The 17,048-nt window shown below is 44.1% G+C and overlaps 1 protein-coding gene across 4 annotated transcripts in view; it reads right to left on the reverse strand.

Moving 5' to 3' along the window:
• daam2 (dishevelled associated activator of morphogenesis 2) overlaps nucleotides 1-17,048 on the reverse strand; it is a 95,316-nt gene that overhangs the window by 54,128 nt on the left and 24,140 nt on the right. For all 4 annotated transcript variants that reach the window (XM_071471109.1, XM_071471112.1, XM_071471110.1 and 1 more), the window contains exon 2: nucleotides 4,221-4,506. In XM_071471109.1, coding sequence (XP_071327210.1) covers nucleotides 4,221-4,388 — 168 coding nt within the window. In that variant the 5' untranslated portion in view covers nucleotides 4,389-4,506. The remainder of the gene's footprint in view (nucleotides 1-4,220; nucleotides 4,507-17,048) is intronic.

Here is a 17,048-nt window from a genome sequence, read left to right on the forward strand (position 1 = left end):
CTCAACTTGCTGCAGATGGCTGAAAGACCGGGTCTTCCCTTTTAGTAATGAGAGAGACACTGGGGACTGGATTCATTCGCTACCTGTGCTGTATGCAAACAAACACTGCCGTGCAGATGCTGAGTCAGACTTCAGCAGCTTTCCTTCCTCACAACTATCTGCAACTAAACTGAGCTACTGTATTTAACCCTATTCCACAGTGCCAATGTGTGTAATTCAATTAATGTCAATTCAGTTTTATTTGTACAGCACCAAATCATAACAAACATTACCTCAAGGCACTTTACAAGGTAAGGTCAGGGCCTTACAGTATCATAGAAGGAAATCCAACAGTTCCCACAATGAGCAAGCACCTGGCAACAGTGGAAAGGAAAAACTCCCAGTTTGCTTTTCTCTTTTTAAAAAAAAAAGTTTGTCTGTAGTGAGTCATTTGCATTGCGTAGTTCAGGGTTCAGACCCTCGCAAATGTGTCAACACATATGTGACCATGTAAATGTCAGTCTGGTTGTCCCCTAACAACCTCACACTTTGGGTTCTCTTTGATGAAACAGAAATTGCATTTGGTTTACCAAACCGCTACCAGTGAGAAATGTACCCAAGCACCCAGATGCCATTTTCAAGTAACTCAATGTGAGACCAACTCCACACTTGATGATGAAATGTTATTAGCAGGGGATTGCCTTGATGAACAAAATAAAGCTGTCATTGTTCTTGAAGCGCTGCCAAACTTCACACATGGCCTGTATATCAACTATGCGTGCAAGCTTTGAAACACGGCTGGAAAGAAACTGCTGCGCCGCGATCCGAGAAACAGAACCCAGAGCTGCAGCACATTTGCTATCAGGGAACCAGATGCAAATGTGTAGTTTAATTGATGCGATCCATTAGCCCCTCTGATGTGGTGTTTGTTCATTGTGTTTAAATCAGTGGCGATTGCTTCCAGGTTCATTTCCATGGGTTTGTCAAGTTCATTATCAGGCACACCAGGCTTTCATATAGGTTTACGGCAGAGTTGGGACCAGCTCTGTTCTTCAGACTTTGAGATGAGTTGTTGCACATTTGGCAGTGTTTACCAAGGATGGATCCCACACATGCTTATACTGCAATATTAGTTTCGTAAGATACACACCAAGGACAATCATCTCAGTCATCTCTTTTGCATTGCTGCATTACTTATTCAATGCCCATGCATTTTGCATGAAATAGCAAAGTTAGTAGAGGTTGCTTAAAGGTTATAATTAGAGAGGTCGGTCTCCCAGTGAGTTCACAGTTGGTGTGGAAAGTGCAGTTCTGAGACACCAGAACTTGCAGTTGTGTCTCTGGGAGGAGAAAATGGCCAAATTATATGGGATAAATGGTACCAAGTTTATTACCATGGTAATATGTCTGTTTTTTGCATTTAACTGCTATCATTCAAACCTCTATCTTCCAAAAAAAGTGCTAGGAACAGGCCTATCACATTTAATATTCCAAGCAATGGCCATGATAAACTTGACAAGTTACAGCTGAGGATTTTCTGGCTAACAATTTTTCACATAATGTTCCTGAGGCAGGGCAGCTCTAAGTTTTTCCCTCCACTAACAGTTTAAGTGGAGAAGTGTGCCCTGTGCAATCTCTAGACACGGTGGAAGACCCCATTATGGACCTGAAGACACGTGGAGGTGGTTATACTCCTCCGTTTGGCCCTGATCTGTCGCTCCCACACCAGAGGCTCCGTCAAGTCTCATTCTCCTCCTCAGGAAAGACTTTCATAATAAAAATCCCCATCTCCCGTTTCCATGAAAATGCACTATGTTATGTTATTTCCTATTTTTCTTTATTTCCTCCCCTGTGGCACAGGTCTTTGCCTCCCTACGCCGACGTGCTGCTTGTGTTACAAGCAGTGTGCACAGACTGAGTGACTGCTCAAGGTCTGATTGTACAGATTCTTGGACGACTGGTCAAATGTGTCAGCATGTCGGCTGCAGGATCAGTAAAACAGATGTGAAGGACCAATGGCTTGGCCAGATGACCATCGTTAGGTAGAAGCAGTTTGCGCACTGGTCATCCAATCATAGCAGATATGAATCAAACTGTCACAGGTTGAGTGATCATCTCATCACTTTTCCCTTTGTAAACTTGCTAGCACGATATTTTTACCTTTAAGTGTTGCGTTCAATGATGACATTCTGCAGTGGAGCAAAGACAAGATGAACCAGAGCCCAACACAGTCATTACCCCAAAGACAAAATATCTAAGCTTGTGCACGACACCATGAGATGTAACCGTCCAACAACCATCTTAAGAATGATCTATTCACAACATGTGGAAGGGCCCAGATCCAATGAGAAAATGCCAAATCCTCTTTCTCTCCAGGGTCGAAAAGCTGCAAGTCAAGGGGTTTTGAAATCTGGGACGAATCCTTCTGCTCTGCTTCTTCCTCAGCTCATGCATCTGTGTCAGTTTCATCATAAGCTCAGATATTTACCCCAAAATAAGCTGTGGGTCAATCAGTCCTCTCAACCGTGAGGACTGCTGCAATTTGGCTAAGCGCTCCCATATGATCAGCATGTTTCTGCTTTATCCCTGCGATGCACATCTCTGTTTGCTTTTCTGAAAGTTTTCTGCATGTCAAAACCCAATTCATGGAAGCTTTTGTCAGGCCACACAGGGCATCTAGTGTGTCAAGTAGCAACCTGCTGGTCCTTCAGAACTAAGCTGCAGTTACTATACAGCTGAGAGGGCATTATGTCATTCCAGTCTAGATATACTGAGGCAACACTGCGGCAATCAGTGTTGATTGCTCCAATCCTAACTTTTAATTTTCTCTAATCAAGCCAATGAATGTATTGTAACTACTGAGATTTAATGGTTTGTGCATTACTAGTGATTATAAAAGCCTAACAGAGAATTTAGGTTCAACTCAGGTCAATTAGCAGGAAAAAGGGGGAAGGATCACCACTGGGAAAACATCTGCCTTGATAACAGTGAATTATTTCCTACCACAAATGGAATTTCACTTAATGTCCTGAATTGATTTTGACATTTGGAGGAGTGATATATCCTGCAGCCAGTGGAGTTTAGCATTCCCCAAGACTAAGACTCGACAGCGCCAGAGGCAGCCCTGTACTAATGCTGCTGAACACATTGTTGAGAGAGGGAGACGGAGACAGAGAGAGGAGCAGGAAATCTGAGGTTGAGGGAGAGCGACAGAAATATTGAGCCGGAGACAGACAGGACTGAAACAGACCAAGAGACAGGAACTGAGGAAACAAAGAGACAGAAACAGCAAAGCCCTGTTCTTCAAGCAAAGCCAGAACCAGTTTGCATGGCAGCTGAAACCCACAGCAGACTTCTCCAGTCTGACAGCTGTGCCCTGATCCCTCTCCACACCATGGGCACATGCCAACACAGCCATGCTTGTTTGGCACCACTACAGACCAACAACCTTTGCTAACAAGTGTGATGTGTGCACGAGACGGGAACTGTAGGAAAAGGGTGGGCTGCAAGTACTGGGAAAGATGAGCTTCTGAATGTGTTGAATGGAGTGTTGGTGGCAGGGTTGGGGCATGGCCTCATCCAACCATCAAGGCGGCTTCCACACGACCCAATCCCTTCCAATTCCCGTCCCTAATCCTGTTTGGTCGGGACAATGAGCAACATGCTAAAGAAAAAGACTTGGTCTTCTCAGTATATGGGAAAAATAAAAGTCTTTCATTTATATCAAACCAAAGTACTGTTTTGAGCCAACTTCATATGTCTTTCTAATGTTTTCAAGTATTTCTGTTGGGTGATTAATTCTCCCCTTAGTGCAAAATTCACAACAGCACAGAACTGCATTACCCTGAAGCTGAACAGGCTCATTAACATTTTAGTGGATGGTAGCGGGTACATATAGAGATAATCCAGCTGTTTTTCTATTTGTGTTGAACCTGTGCAGATGTGCTGCTAGAAGTTCCAGTCTTACAGGAATCACTAAGTATTTTGCAAACATTTCCCCAGTAACCGTCTAAGTAGCTACACTGCAACTGCTAACAGGCAGTTAGCTCACAAGGGAGCTCACTGTGAGCTAACTGTCAGCTGATCACTTAGTGTGACTGTAACTGAAAAAACACAAGGGGCTTTTGAGTATATAGCTCAGAAGTAATAATTCCAAAAAGTTCCAAAATGTTTGGTGTTAAGGCCCAGGCCCAGAGCTAGCCTGTTCAAATATGTGTGAAGATCACACCATGTTTACTCACCACCAGTTCGGAGAAACGTGCATGCAGCTCCTCAGCAGGGGGCATGGGGGCACTGAACTCTAGCAGCTGCAGGGGCACGCTGTCCTTCAGGTTGATCTCCGGGGGCTCGCTGCTGCCGAAACAGCACAGGAAGCCCAGGCCCGGCCGCGTCCTCTTCCTGGGGGGCATGGTGGCTGTGGTGACACAGGTGGTGGAGGTAGCACTGGACCAGGAAGGTAGAGGAAGGGGCCACGGGCAGGGAGGGGGATTGGAGAGGAGGATGAGGCTGCTATCTAGGGGGCATGATCTGGAAGAGAGAGGAGAACAACAGAGGGGGTTACATAGAGACAACGCAAGCCGGCCTTCAGAATGACTTGTAATGACTTTCATACACTTAGACAGCCTGTCTACACACCCAAGATCTGCTTGGTGTTTCCCTGGAAAGAATTACATGCAGTGTACAGGAAGCAAAGCAATTTATGTTTCCAGCAGCTCCAGCTTGTTTGGAAAAAATACAGGAAGATACACGAGCAGCAACAGCCACTGTGGACAAACAATGGAAATATGCTGCTGAAAGAATCTTCAAGAGAAAATACAAGCAACAAGATATTACAGTACTGGAAAGAGTGATTAAGAAGCAATGCCTGGAAAGTACACTCACAGGAATGCTTCACCCAAGGGGGCCAACCAGTACAGATGACACTAACATCAACAAGAACGAAGCAGCAAGTGTAAGACTGTTAATAACTGCTCATTTCATATTCTTTATTCCCTTCACTGTGTCCATATGAGCCAGCAGAGCACAGAGGCAGCAGGGGCTGCCATCCTACCCTCGGCTCGACATCGGTTGCTCTTGTGTCTCCACAAAGAAACCTCTTGTCCGTGAGGTACAATGGTGCCGATGCAGTGTGTGTCTGTGTGTGTTGTTTGCGCAGACATGCTCTCAGAGCTGCCCCAGCAGTGTCCTCACTCCTTCAATGGAGCAGACACTGTGTATATATATGTGTGTGTATGGACAGTAATGAATGACACCCACTGCAACAGGAGCAGAAGACTGAAAGGGCCGAGACGCCCCGGAGGATTTCCTCAATGCTGCGAAAAGGATATGGGTGGTCTTCACAGTATGAATAATACACTCTTTACACTATATTGTGCCCTATCAGGCATACACACACTTACACAATGTGAGCATACACCCACAACGACTCACACAGTTGCAAAAATTTAGTGCATTTGTGAATGAATGCCTTTCAACTGTGTTATGCAAATACCATGGACGTGCACATCCCACAGGAATATTCCACCAAGAAATCAATTCTGGAGCCGTTTATGTGAAACGTGCACAAAGTTTCCAACAAGAAACACAGAACCACGACCAACACAGAAAGATTTTAAAAAAACAGCAAATATAAAATTTTATGCCTTTGTTGATATTTGTACATAACCAAACGAAGCATTAAGTAATGGCTCCCGTCTGTTTAATATGGCTGTGAAAGTCTGACTTCATTTTCCACAAGAAGCCACAATCTACTACATCTTGACTGAGCGTAACTCTCCGCCATCGCTCTCTCACACATTTGTTCAGCGTAGGAGTTCTCACTGCGCTGTCTAAAAATAGCCAGATGGTAAATTCTTTATGAATGCGCTGGGCCCTCAACAGGAGCTTAAAGGGGAAAAAATGAAAAGAGAAAACACCACATTTCCATTTTGCCCTTTCGTCTTTTGCTCATTTACTTTTTCCGCTTCCTTGAATCTGCCTTCCCTCTCCAGGCGGGAGAGGCACAGCTACAACTGAACTGCAGGCCTTTTTAAATGAAAAGTTTTCTTGGGTATTCTTTGAACATGAGGAATCCTTGTGCATCCATCGGTGGACTTCATTTATGACAAGTACTGTGTCTTAAATTATTCTGTATAAACACCTTTAAATATGGGAGCTGTTTCATAGTCATTGCATTAGTGTGCTGAGTGTCAATTACAGCACGTGTGGCATCTTGTATATGTGTGGCTGTGTGTGCTGTTCATTCGATACTGTACCTACGTGTGTGTTATGATAGCCGAGGTGACAATTTCCCCCACCGCCCCACCCCTGGTGGGATGAACCTGCTACAGGGCTCCAGGGCAAGAATGAGCTATGGGCCCCTACCGATCCCCACTCCCTGTGCATAGTGAATGTATCCTGTTTCCTTTACAGCGAGTACCCTTTACGCACAATGGACATGGCAAATTGCAAATAGTATTTACATTGTATTTTTCCCATGCAGAGCCACAGAAACTGTAAGCCTGTGAGTTCTGAGTGGGGGGAGGGGGCAGAAACACAAAGAGGGAATTTTGCATTAAAACAACTTTGGAAGATTGATTTGGCTTGCTCAGACCTCATATCAGCTCCGCCCCCCCTCTCCTGTAGTACAGTGATGTTATGAAACCCAGTGTGTACATAGTGTTGTTTTAAGACAGTCTTGAAAAAATGTGAACTGCATGGTTTCAGTTGAAAATGTGCTTTTGTGGTTATCTTACCAACACTGGCTTCTCACTGACTTATTTCTGTGATATAATCATATGTCAAGCAGTCAATCAACAGTCAGCATCCAACATTTAATGGACAATTGTTGTTGATAATGCAGTACTACACCTGTGCTTGGTTGTAACATTGAGGAAGGGTATCATGAATAAATGAATATGATAAATGAATGAACTGAATTAATCCATCAATCTGATCTTAATTAATATGACTTAATGTTAATTATCATAAACCAACAGTGGTAGTTGCTCACCCAGGTAATAACCTTGTCCCCAGTATCTCTATCCCTACAGAAACAGCCTGTCAGTCTTGAAATTGCAGCAAAGCCTCAAAATTTGGTGTAAACTGTCCCCTGAGCTGTATCTAGTATCCCCCCCCAACAGAGGCCTGGTGCTAACGGCCTAAGACAACTGTGTTCAGCTAGATGCAGAGATGCTGCATTGACTGATATCAAACCAGATGTGACTGAGCATAGCATGCTGACCGAAACTGCACAGGCGGATTATACAGGTGTATATGAGCCATTACTGTGGTGAGTCTGTGAGGAAAAAGGAAACACCAGAGCACTTTAAAACAATGAGAGGACAGACTAAAAATAAAACTTAAGAGACATAAATCATGGAAATTTTTTTCCTCACACACTTTCACTTGAAAATGCTCATACCTCCTCCTATTAACAGTGAGAACTTTTCATTGTTTTATTACCATAGGAGAAAGTATGAGCTGGTGCCAAATCTTTGTGGGGTTGAGTTAGTTATTGTTACTGTGGACAGCCGGTGGAGCCGAATGGAGAAGAGCCCTCTCTGCAGGGGTTTTAAAGCTATTCAGCAGAAAACACAACCTAAACCTCCTGTCCAGTGTCTGTGTGTGTATATATATATGTGTGTGTGTGTCTGCTTCTATCTTCACTCTCCCACAGAGCCCCACGTGCGGCCAGTCCTCACTCAACAGCAGTTCTGCTGGCCTGCTTCCAGTCCATGCCCATGGAAAGTAGGCCAAGGAATCCAAACATACACATGCCCTACGTACACACTGGAATACACTATCTATTGTATATACAGGGAGATAAAAGGAAGCCATTATTGTGTATTTGCATTTGTAACCTTTATTATTCTCTGCATGGTGGAGTTATCTCCCATCACTTCACCCCTCTCTCCCACTCACTGTCATCTCCCATTATTCCTCTTTCAGGGTGAATGCAGAGACATTGCCTTCGTCAACCCCCCTCTGACAGTAACATCTGTCATTTCTCCTTGTCACTTCTGGCATTTCCTCGTATCATCTTCACTCCCCCGTTTTCTACCCCTCTGTTCTCTCCCTCTCTGCGCTCACGGTTTCCCCGGTCCAGAAGTTGTACTTCTTTTCTGTCAGTACATTTCATGAACGATACAAAGATGGAGGCAGGACATATTTAATCTAGCTCAGCCTAAAGTAGCCTTGTAACTGATGATGAAAAAAAAGCTAGCCATGCTCTGTCTTAAGTGACAGGTGCCAGGTTTAGTGCAAACAAAGAGAACAAATCCAAAACCTGTGCTCACCAGTCATATCTGACAGTAGTACCAGGGCGATGGACAACTGTTGTTGTTTTTACAGTTTTATTAACATGTAAATGAGACTTCAACAGTGCTGGTATAGCATCGTTGATTCTTATTAATATATAATGATTGTAATTATTATATTATTGTTTTTTATATTTCGATGCTGCCACTAATCAGCAGTTCAAACTAACGTGTGTAACAATAAATCCATAAATGAAGCATTGTGGTGCTATAGAGACGCCCCGACCTACAAATCATATTCTCCAGATTCTCCAAAGCTACATGCTTGTTTTGATACAAGTCCCTGCAAAAAAATCATCATTTTTAGATTTTTCAAGTGAGAATGAAATGCAAAAGCTCCAACTGAAATTATGACTTATATTGCAATCGATCAAAAAATAACTGCAATATGATTTTTTTATTTAAGCAAAGCAGTGAAATAAGGGTCTGACTTGGATGCAGGGCAGACTGCCAAAAAAAACCCAAATAAATGAATTCAATATTTATACATTTTTGAGATATGAATATGGGTCCAAGTCTAACGGAAACCTGAACACACGTACATGCAGACACACAAAAGTCATTGTTTCCCCTGCCCATCAGTGGGAAACAGATGTATGAATGGCTGTGTTGTAAATCACAGGAAAAGGAGCCGTCACTGAAAGGGTTAAAGTTGGTGGCCCTCAGTAGGCTAGTGTTAACGTGTGTGTCAAAACAGGTGATGCAGAAAGAGGTGGGTGGACGTCACTGCTAACTGCTTATCATGATAGACTAGAATCTCTCTCTCAAACACACGTTTAGCTCGTCCCCTGCTTCCATACAGTTGCAACAAACACACTGTACTGTCTGTGCACAACCACACAGTCACATGTTCACACGTCTCAAAATTCAGACACACCCACTCAAGGTTCAGATGTAAGCACATGCAGTATTTTCATACTCACACACCAAGAGCCCTGAAGCAGAGAGAGGAGCCTGCTGGCTGCTGTGTGTGTTTGAAGGGTCTTGGAGAGCAGCCGAGCAGAGAAAGAGAGACAGAGAGATGAGAAGGAGGCAAGGGAGGGAGGCAGGGATAAAGGGAGATACTGCTGCCACTTCTCATTCAGCCCACTACCTCATCTCCTGATCCACAGCGCCGGGAAGTAGGTCAGTGGAGGAGGAGGAGGAGGGGGCAGCAGTGAGGAGAGACAGGCTGCTGCTGCTGCTGGTGTGTGTGTGTCTGTGTGTGTGTGTGTGTGTGTGTGCAGGCCAGTGGCAGAGGAATAAAATAGAAGAATAGCATAGCAATGGGCAGATCAGTCTCTCAAACATCTGTGCCTCTGTAATTTCAACTCTCTCCCCAACATCTGCCACACACAGTGACAAACACAGTGCTTTTAGAACCAAACCCCCCCCCCCCCCCCCCCCCCCCACACACACACACACACACACACTGACCAATTCAAAAAAAGCTGCATCATTCACCCACTGCCTGTCCTTTCCTTTGTCATTCTGCACATTACCCTCCTCCTCTCTCCTCAAACTACAGCTACTGCAGTGTTATCCTGCATCAAAATGCATCTTGCTCACCATCTTCTCCTCCGTGCCCCCCACACCCCCACCCCACCCCACCCCACCGCACACCCCAAATACTTCTACCTGCCCCTTTCTTTCACACTAAGGAAGTACTCTTGGCATCTTCTTCCTATTACATGGATAGATGAATGGATTCCAGCTCTTTTTGCCCAACTGACGCCAGCTGGATACACAGAGGGAAAGAAAGGAAGTCAAGACTCTAGCGTAGGAAGAAAAACAAGAAGCAACAATAAAAATGGTGGAAACAAATAACATGTAGATCAGGCAAGAGAGGCACTGGATAAAAGATCAGAGGCAAGCCTTCAGCACATTTTTTTTTTTTTGTTTCTGGGTTCTACAAAATGAGGACCATTCCTCCAGAGTGCTGGGTCATAGAGGAGGGTGGAGGCGGGCTTACATAAGCACATGGCACCAGAGATGGGGAAGCAGCGCTATGCTGGCACAGGCAGGAACATGATGCCAAATGGAGAGCAGATTTAGGGATTGGCATTGTTTTGGCCAACTCTTGGCATTCAGCTGGTGAGGGTGGGCACGCAACTGATTAACTGATTAAGCCAACTGTGTTTGATGTGAAAAAATTACCAGGCAACTATAATCCTGAAGATTTCAGTTTGATTTGTCCCGTTGATTTGGTAACATACAGTGGAGCAGCAAGTGGAAGTATCCACACTTGTATCAACTACTGGGGCAATTGCAAACATGGCTTCAACAGCAGCGGACTTAGAGGATTTATTACAGACGACAGTCATCCAGCATGGTAACACAGAGTGTTGTTTCCCTCGTCCGTCCATACACACTTGGAATCCTGTACAGGAAAAGCCGACTCCACCAGTAACAATGAAGACTGTTACATAAAGCCAATTTCACAATGTAATTCACTGAATGGCCTTTGTTGGAAAACTCCCACGCCTTAAGCAGAATTAAAGATAGGGTGTGATATAAAGAAAATTGTAAGGCTTTAATTAAAAATTCCTACTTTCATTTCTACTTGAGATCTTGAGATTTACACTCTTTCCTCAAATTGGTGCAGACACCCACAGCAGATGAAAATCTAAATCAGAATTTAAGAGTAAAATCCAAACTGTCTTCTGGACCAAAAAGCTTCGGCACCTGCAAACATGAGCATCCTGTGTGCGTCTCCAGAGGTCCTGGTGCAGGATTTCCAGGTACTGAAGATCAAATGTCTGACAAAAGTCATCTGGAGATGCCAACACAATTGTGTTGTTTTGGCACATATCAGCATGCCCCCCGTAGTTGTGGGCAGTCACGGTTATGTACTGGTATGTAAAAATTGCATGTGTCCTTTGACGTGGAAGTGAACAACTCACTCTCATTAATTTGACATGAAGTAACTGTTCAACCCAGCCACTGGACACATTGGAACCATGCCACCCTTTGGATACTGTTGCCCCAGACATGCCCTCTCCAACATGCCCCTACCCTCCCTTCCCACTGTCTGCCTGTCAGGCCAATGAGTAATGGTCCTACCCTTCAATTCTCTTCCCCTCCCTGAAAAAGTTGCTGGCACCAAGCCAAATCACCTGGGACACTGAAAACTCATTCTCTCATGGATCCCATAGGACCTGTGGCCCACCCACAGGCATGCTTCTTCCATGGGGAGGCCATGTACACATCATACATCTTACCCTGATAGGGTTAGAGGCCACACTGTGCTGCTAATCAGTTCCAATAGTGCAAAATACACACTTAGGCACACATAAACTTTTGTACTTCTACATTTATGAGGCCCCTTACCCTAACCTCACCCCCAAGGTGTAAAGCTCAAACTGGACCTCACAATGCACACCCATACAAGTACACACACAAACACACATACACACAGACACACATGCACACACACACACACACGTTACTGTTTATTCTTTCTCACACCAATTAAAGTGATTTTATTCATCCATCACTTCCTCAGTTACATGGGGTTTAGCACCGTGGGCGGTCAGTTTACAGCAAATATGTAAAGAAATGACAATACATGATTGATCTGCAACAACTGGCATGACTAATAGACCAGTTCCATTCACGCTCAACTTAGTCTACACATGATAAATGCACTGTGCATTAGAAACACACGGCGCAGTGCACCACATACACTGTGACATGCATTCCTAAGGTATGACATTACCCATCTATTCCAGCACAGGTCTCCCTGGTTAGCAGTGAGTTACAGCTTTAGCTGACGGTGGAAGAACTACCATTATTTCACGGTACATTTGCATTCCTGCGCTCCTTCTCAAAGCGCACATTCTGCTCGGGATTTCATGAGAAATCACCTGCCGTCCAACATGGCTAAAGTGGCTTTCTTGTGAGGACATTGGACATTGAGCTGGAGGGTCTGGTTTGGACAACTCTGCTGGAGCCTGAATGGGTGGGCTAATGCAGGGAGGGCTCATTCTTTCAGCCTGTGCAATGTTTCCTCCAAAATTTCCTCCATTAGCCCTGGAGACCATGCTCTCATCTGATCTTCAAGGGGACAGTTATTTTTAACTATGACAGCATGGTCACTCTCCGGAATATTCACGGCCCCTTTGATTGGCACAAACTAAACCGATGAGCAGGAGGAGAAATAAAGCAGGGATTGTCTTACAACTTAATTTTTACAATATAATATGAAATAAAAGTTTGCTTATAAATAATTGGTGAGTAATAAAGATAAGCAGTTCCCAAAACTGAATTCATGGGAAGTATGCTCAGGCTCCATCTGCAGACACTAGAAGGGTTTACGGCAGTTACTGATAAGAGCTGTCTGTGCTTTTATGCCTACGTGCATCTTCCAGGAAAAGAGCCAAACCCACCCTTCCCTTCACACCCCCACTCTTTTTAACCATTCCTCCAACCCTTCCTCGTTCCTTTGCTTATGTTCCCCCTCAATCACTTCCTTGTTGTCCTGCAATCAGATAGGGGGAAGCTGCGAAGATGAAAGAGATGAAAACGTATTCAACTGTTGAGCAGGCTTTCAGTGGCTGTCTCCAGGACATAGTCAGGGGTAAAACTGTTGGTGAGTCACGAGCCCAAGCACCAGGAGACCTCATGAAATGAATGAATGAAATGATACTTTTGAAACAACATGAGGATGAACGCCACACAAATAACAGTTTCTCGTCACTGTGTTTAACAAGCTTTTACAAAAGCAACAGAACAATGTCGGTCCCATTGGGTTGCCGTACAGTATAGAGCCAGCACTGTGCATAACATAAGGAAGAAATGAGTAAGTCAAAGTACCTCCATTTAAATTGACCACAACGACAATTATTATTAATTACTTTAATAGCTCATGGTTAATACAGTTGCTTAAATATTTCCAGACTGCCTCGAAGGCAAATGCAATCACATTCGGACACAGAGGCATTTTTCATTTTCTTTTGTTTACAAACAGACAGAAAATGCAAGGATGGTGTAATTATGTGAAGTTGCTCTTGGTTTGCACCGTGGTTACCGGTACAGGAGCACAGAGGAAAAATAGCAAAGGTTGTTCAGTGCTTTTCATACTTGTCTACTATCTCAAACTCTTTGAGACACTCCCCTCTGGCAGGAGGCTGCGGTCCTTCAGGACCAAAACCTCTCGCCACAAAAATAGCTTCTTCCCATCTGCTATTAGCCTCATCAACAAGGCTAGAGAGCCCCACTGTTGCTGATCAATTGCACCAATCACCAGAAAAAATTCCTTGTATGTGAAAACATACTTGGCAATAAAACTGATTCTGATTCTGATTCTGATTCTGATTCTGATCTATTGTCATTCCATCACTGCAGGACAAGTCGTCTCTCAATATCACATCACAAACCTTTAATATGACAACACTGGAGAACTCCCAGAGGTCTCCCTGACTTATAGCTCCATTCAAAAACATACACAAAAGGCACTATTGGTTTTAATGGGGCCACAAGGCCCAGAAACCCACCTCACCCATAAAGAGGAAATGCCTCAACTAAACCACTGGAAAAAGAGGAGGAGGGGGGATGTTTCCAATCCTCCAGGGATGTCATTAATAGCTATTTAATTTAGTTTGATTCATTAAGAAAGACATTTCCTGGTGTGAGGAACATTCATAATGGCACAGACCATATGAAATACCAGGGGGTTGTTATAACTGTGCTTTTAGGTTTTTTTGCTGTGATCAAAAAGCCCCATAAAGCGGTGTAAACCCCTGAGTAGCCAGCCCCATCCATGCACAGTTACAATTTGAAGCAAACTATTATAAACATGATAAAACCCTTCATACAAGCCACGGACCACAGACACGAGTTGCAAGAACAACTGAAGCCACCAAGGGATTAGCACAAGTTTGCAGACAAACTGGGTAGAAAGCTCTGTTTGGGAGACACTCTCCTCATGCTTTTTTGTGCATTTTTGTTCCACCTCACTTAACATCGTTTTTTTCTTAAGGCTCCAGCATGCATATATTAATAGCTGCATTCAGAAGGTCATCCACATGTTGCACAAGGAAAGTCCACCAGTTGCTTCTTGGGACCTTAATATTAAAGATGTGAATGTCGACCCAGGGAGGAGGTTGTACCAAGTGGGGAGACTAACATCAGAAGCACAGACCCACTGCTGACCCACTTTTCCACAGGCCAACAGGCCATGACGAGTCACATCTCCGCTCATCAAATAGACCGGATCACTGGGATAACTATGCTATTAATACTGGGAATGAGAAGAAAGTCGGCCATGCCACATTCCACAGGCTCCAACATTCCCACATATTAACATGGCTCAGAATGAAATCCAATACTTGGCATCCCTTTCTCTCAAACCCCAAAGCGCTACCCTGCCGTCTCAAATCTTTTTCTCATTTCATATGGGAGGGTCGCACCAGAGTCACAAGCTCCCAGTCTATCAAGAGATGTGTTATTATATGTTTGGAAAAAAAACTTTTGGCTCAAGTACAACCTCAGAGCTGGTTACAATGACTCCCAAGAGGGAAGGGATGCTGGACTTCCCAGAGACTTTGTGTTCCTCAGACACCCGAGAATCTTGTCTTTTTGAGGGAATAAACTGTTTCCATGAATGCAGCGCATTCGTCTAAATAACACAGATGCTTGGGGAGCTCCAGCTCATCTGGGTGGTTATTTCTGAAGTGTTGATATCCATAAGAAGATATGTTTGGGGTTTTAAGCACCAAAAACCATCTCAGTGTAGTTTTGTATCTCCTCTCTCAAGCTTCTCTCTGGAGCTCTAGTAACAACAGGTTGGTGAGCCAATCGGAAGAGAGGCTCATGAACTGGCTGATTGTTCAGACTAAGTGATCCAATAAAAATATAGCAGATTTCAGGTAGACACTCAAATCCTGTGAGGTTAGATGGTGGGTCCAGGTGGGTGGGGCTTGAGGCATTACCAAGGATGGTGACTGCTTTGTTGTGACATCACAAAGTTACAGAAGTCCTGACGGCTGTTTTTAAGGCTCAGTTTCTGAATACAGGCTGTGTGCATTTCTCTGTTGACTGAGCACTTCAATACTTTCACAGCATTAATATAGAACCTAGAACTGCTTTATAATCAGAAAAGACATGGAAATCTCACTTTACACAATATGGGACCTCTAAAAAACATTGACACACTGCTTTTCATTGATTCCTTCCGATAAACACTTATGCTAACAACAGCTTGTACTGGTCAGCGCAGCAGTTCTCAGTTTGTCAGGTTGCCATTGTTTGGCTTCTCGCTCTTTGCACCAAGGTTTGAATATATCTATCAATGGATTGGATTGGATGAATGGATTGGGGCAGTCCATATTGTATATTGTTAAGCTATTAATCTTGCATGGGTGAGAGGTCAACAGCTGCAGCACAGAGGACAGAGGGCTTCTGGGTAATGTCTGGAATGCTCTTCTGGGACAGTTATAGCAGCACAGATAGGGACAGCCCTGTGACGTGACCAGCATTTTTTTTTATTTATTTTTTTTTCATATAGCCTGCAGTAATACTGCACTGAATTGAGGCGCTGTGAAAAGAAGATATGCTTACACATCATAAGCCCAGAAAGTGTGTCACTGGCACAAATACAATAGTGCCATTTGACACAGTGTGGGGACTTCCAGCAAAGGAGCAAGAGGAACAGCAGCCTCCCTCCTAAAATCTCCCTGAGTTTTGTCCCTAAGACACTCTAACTGCTCTACGGTAAATACTACGTGATGATAATCCCATCAAAAAGATCAGATAGTTGAATTTAAGCAGCTTTACAGACCTCATCTCTCTTTCTCTCTGTCCCTATCCTAATGAGGAGGCTGTTGAGCTGCCACTCAGCAGCAGGGCTGAAGCGATAAAAGGCCGAGCGTCGCTCACTAACTCTCCCTCGCACTCCCTCTAATCCTGAGAGAGCAGTTCATGCATCCGTAATGGTCGATAAAATATGAAAAGCCCTGAGAGTGCTGACGGCAGCAGAGGGTGTGTATGTAGGGCTGTGTGCGAGTCCTCAACTTTTGTTAATGTCCTCCGAACACACTGAATCTTTTAGCAATGTCACTCTGCTTGACCCCCCGATGCACGTGAGTGTTTGAGGATTTCCAGCCAACTGGAGAGTAAGTCTTTAATGTGGTGGAAATGGATACTATCTTGTTCACAATGCAAAAAAACATCAAAGAAAAGACATGGCTCTATGACTGTGGAAATGAGTTTTGCCTCTGGTTCATCAACCTTCAAACACAAGCCATTGAAGGGAATTAATTACTTTGAATGTTACAGAAATAATGTTTGTCCTATGCCCTTTCATACCACTACTGATCAGCTATTTCAAAGTCCAGCCTCTAGAAACAAATTCACAAATGCTGAGGTTTCTTTTTGGAAGGTTTTCCATCCATAAACCACTAGACTTAGGCAAACCCCAAGTACTGTAGGCACCTCTAACCAACTTCACAGGTGGAAATTTGGAGGGCTGGTGCTTGAACTTTCACCACTGTGCTTTTGACACAACATGAAGGATTTACAGTTCAGATGGCAGCCTCTCAACCAGGATAGGCAGTGCTTCCACACTGGAAAGGAGGTTTCACAATTTCTTCATAAGACTAAGCCTGGCAGATTAGGACAGGGTGTTTATGTTGGTCTGAGCTGCCATGGAGTATTGGCTTCGCTTGAGGGAAATGTGGAAGGTCTATTACAAAAAAATGACACCAGCATCCCAAGCAAAAACAAGCTGCGTTTAAGTGGAAGTCTGCTTTCCCAGTTCCACTTTGGGTTGAGTTGTTGCTGGGAGGAAATGTA

This window comes from Trachinotus anak, unplaced genomic scaffold, assembly GCF_046630095.1.
Source record: "Trachinotus anak isolate AG129_WGS33_773 ecotype Australia unplaced genomic scaffold, CSIRO_AGI_Tana_v1 ptg000033l, whole genome shotgun sequence".
Lineage (NCBI taxonomy): Eukaryota > Metazoa > Chordata > Actinopteri > Carangiformes > Carangidae > Trachinotus > Trachinotus anak.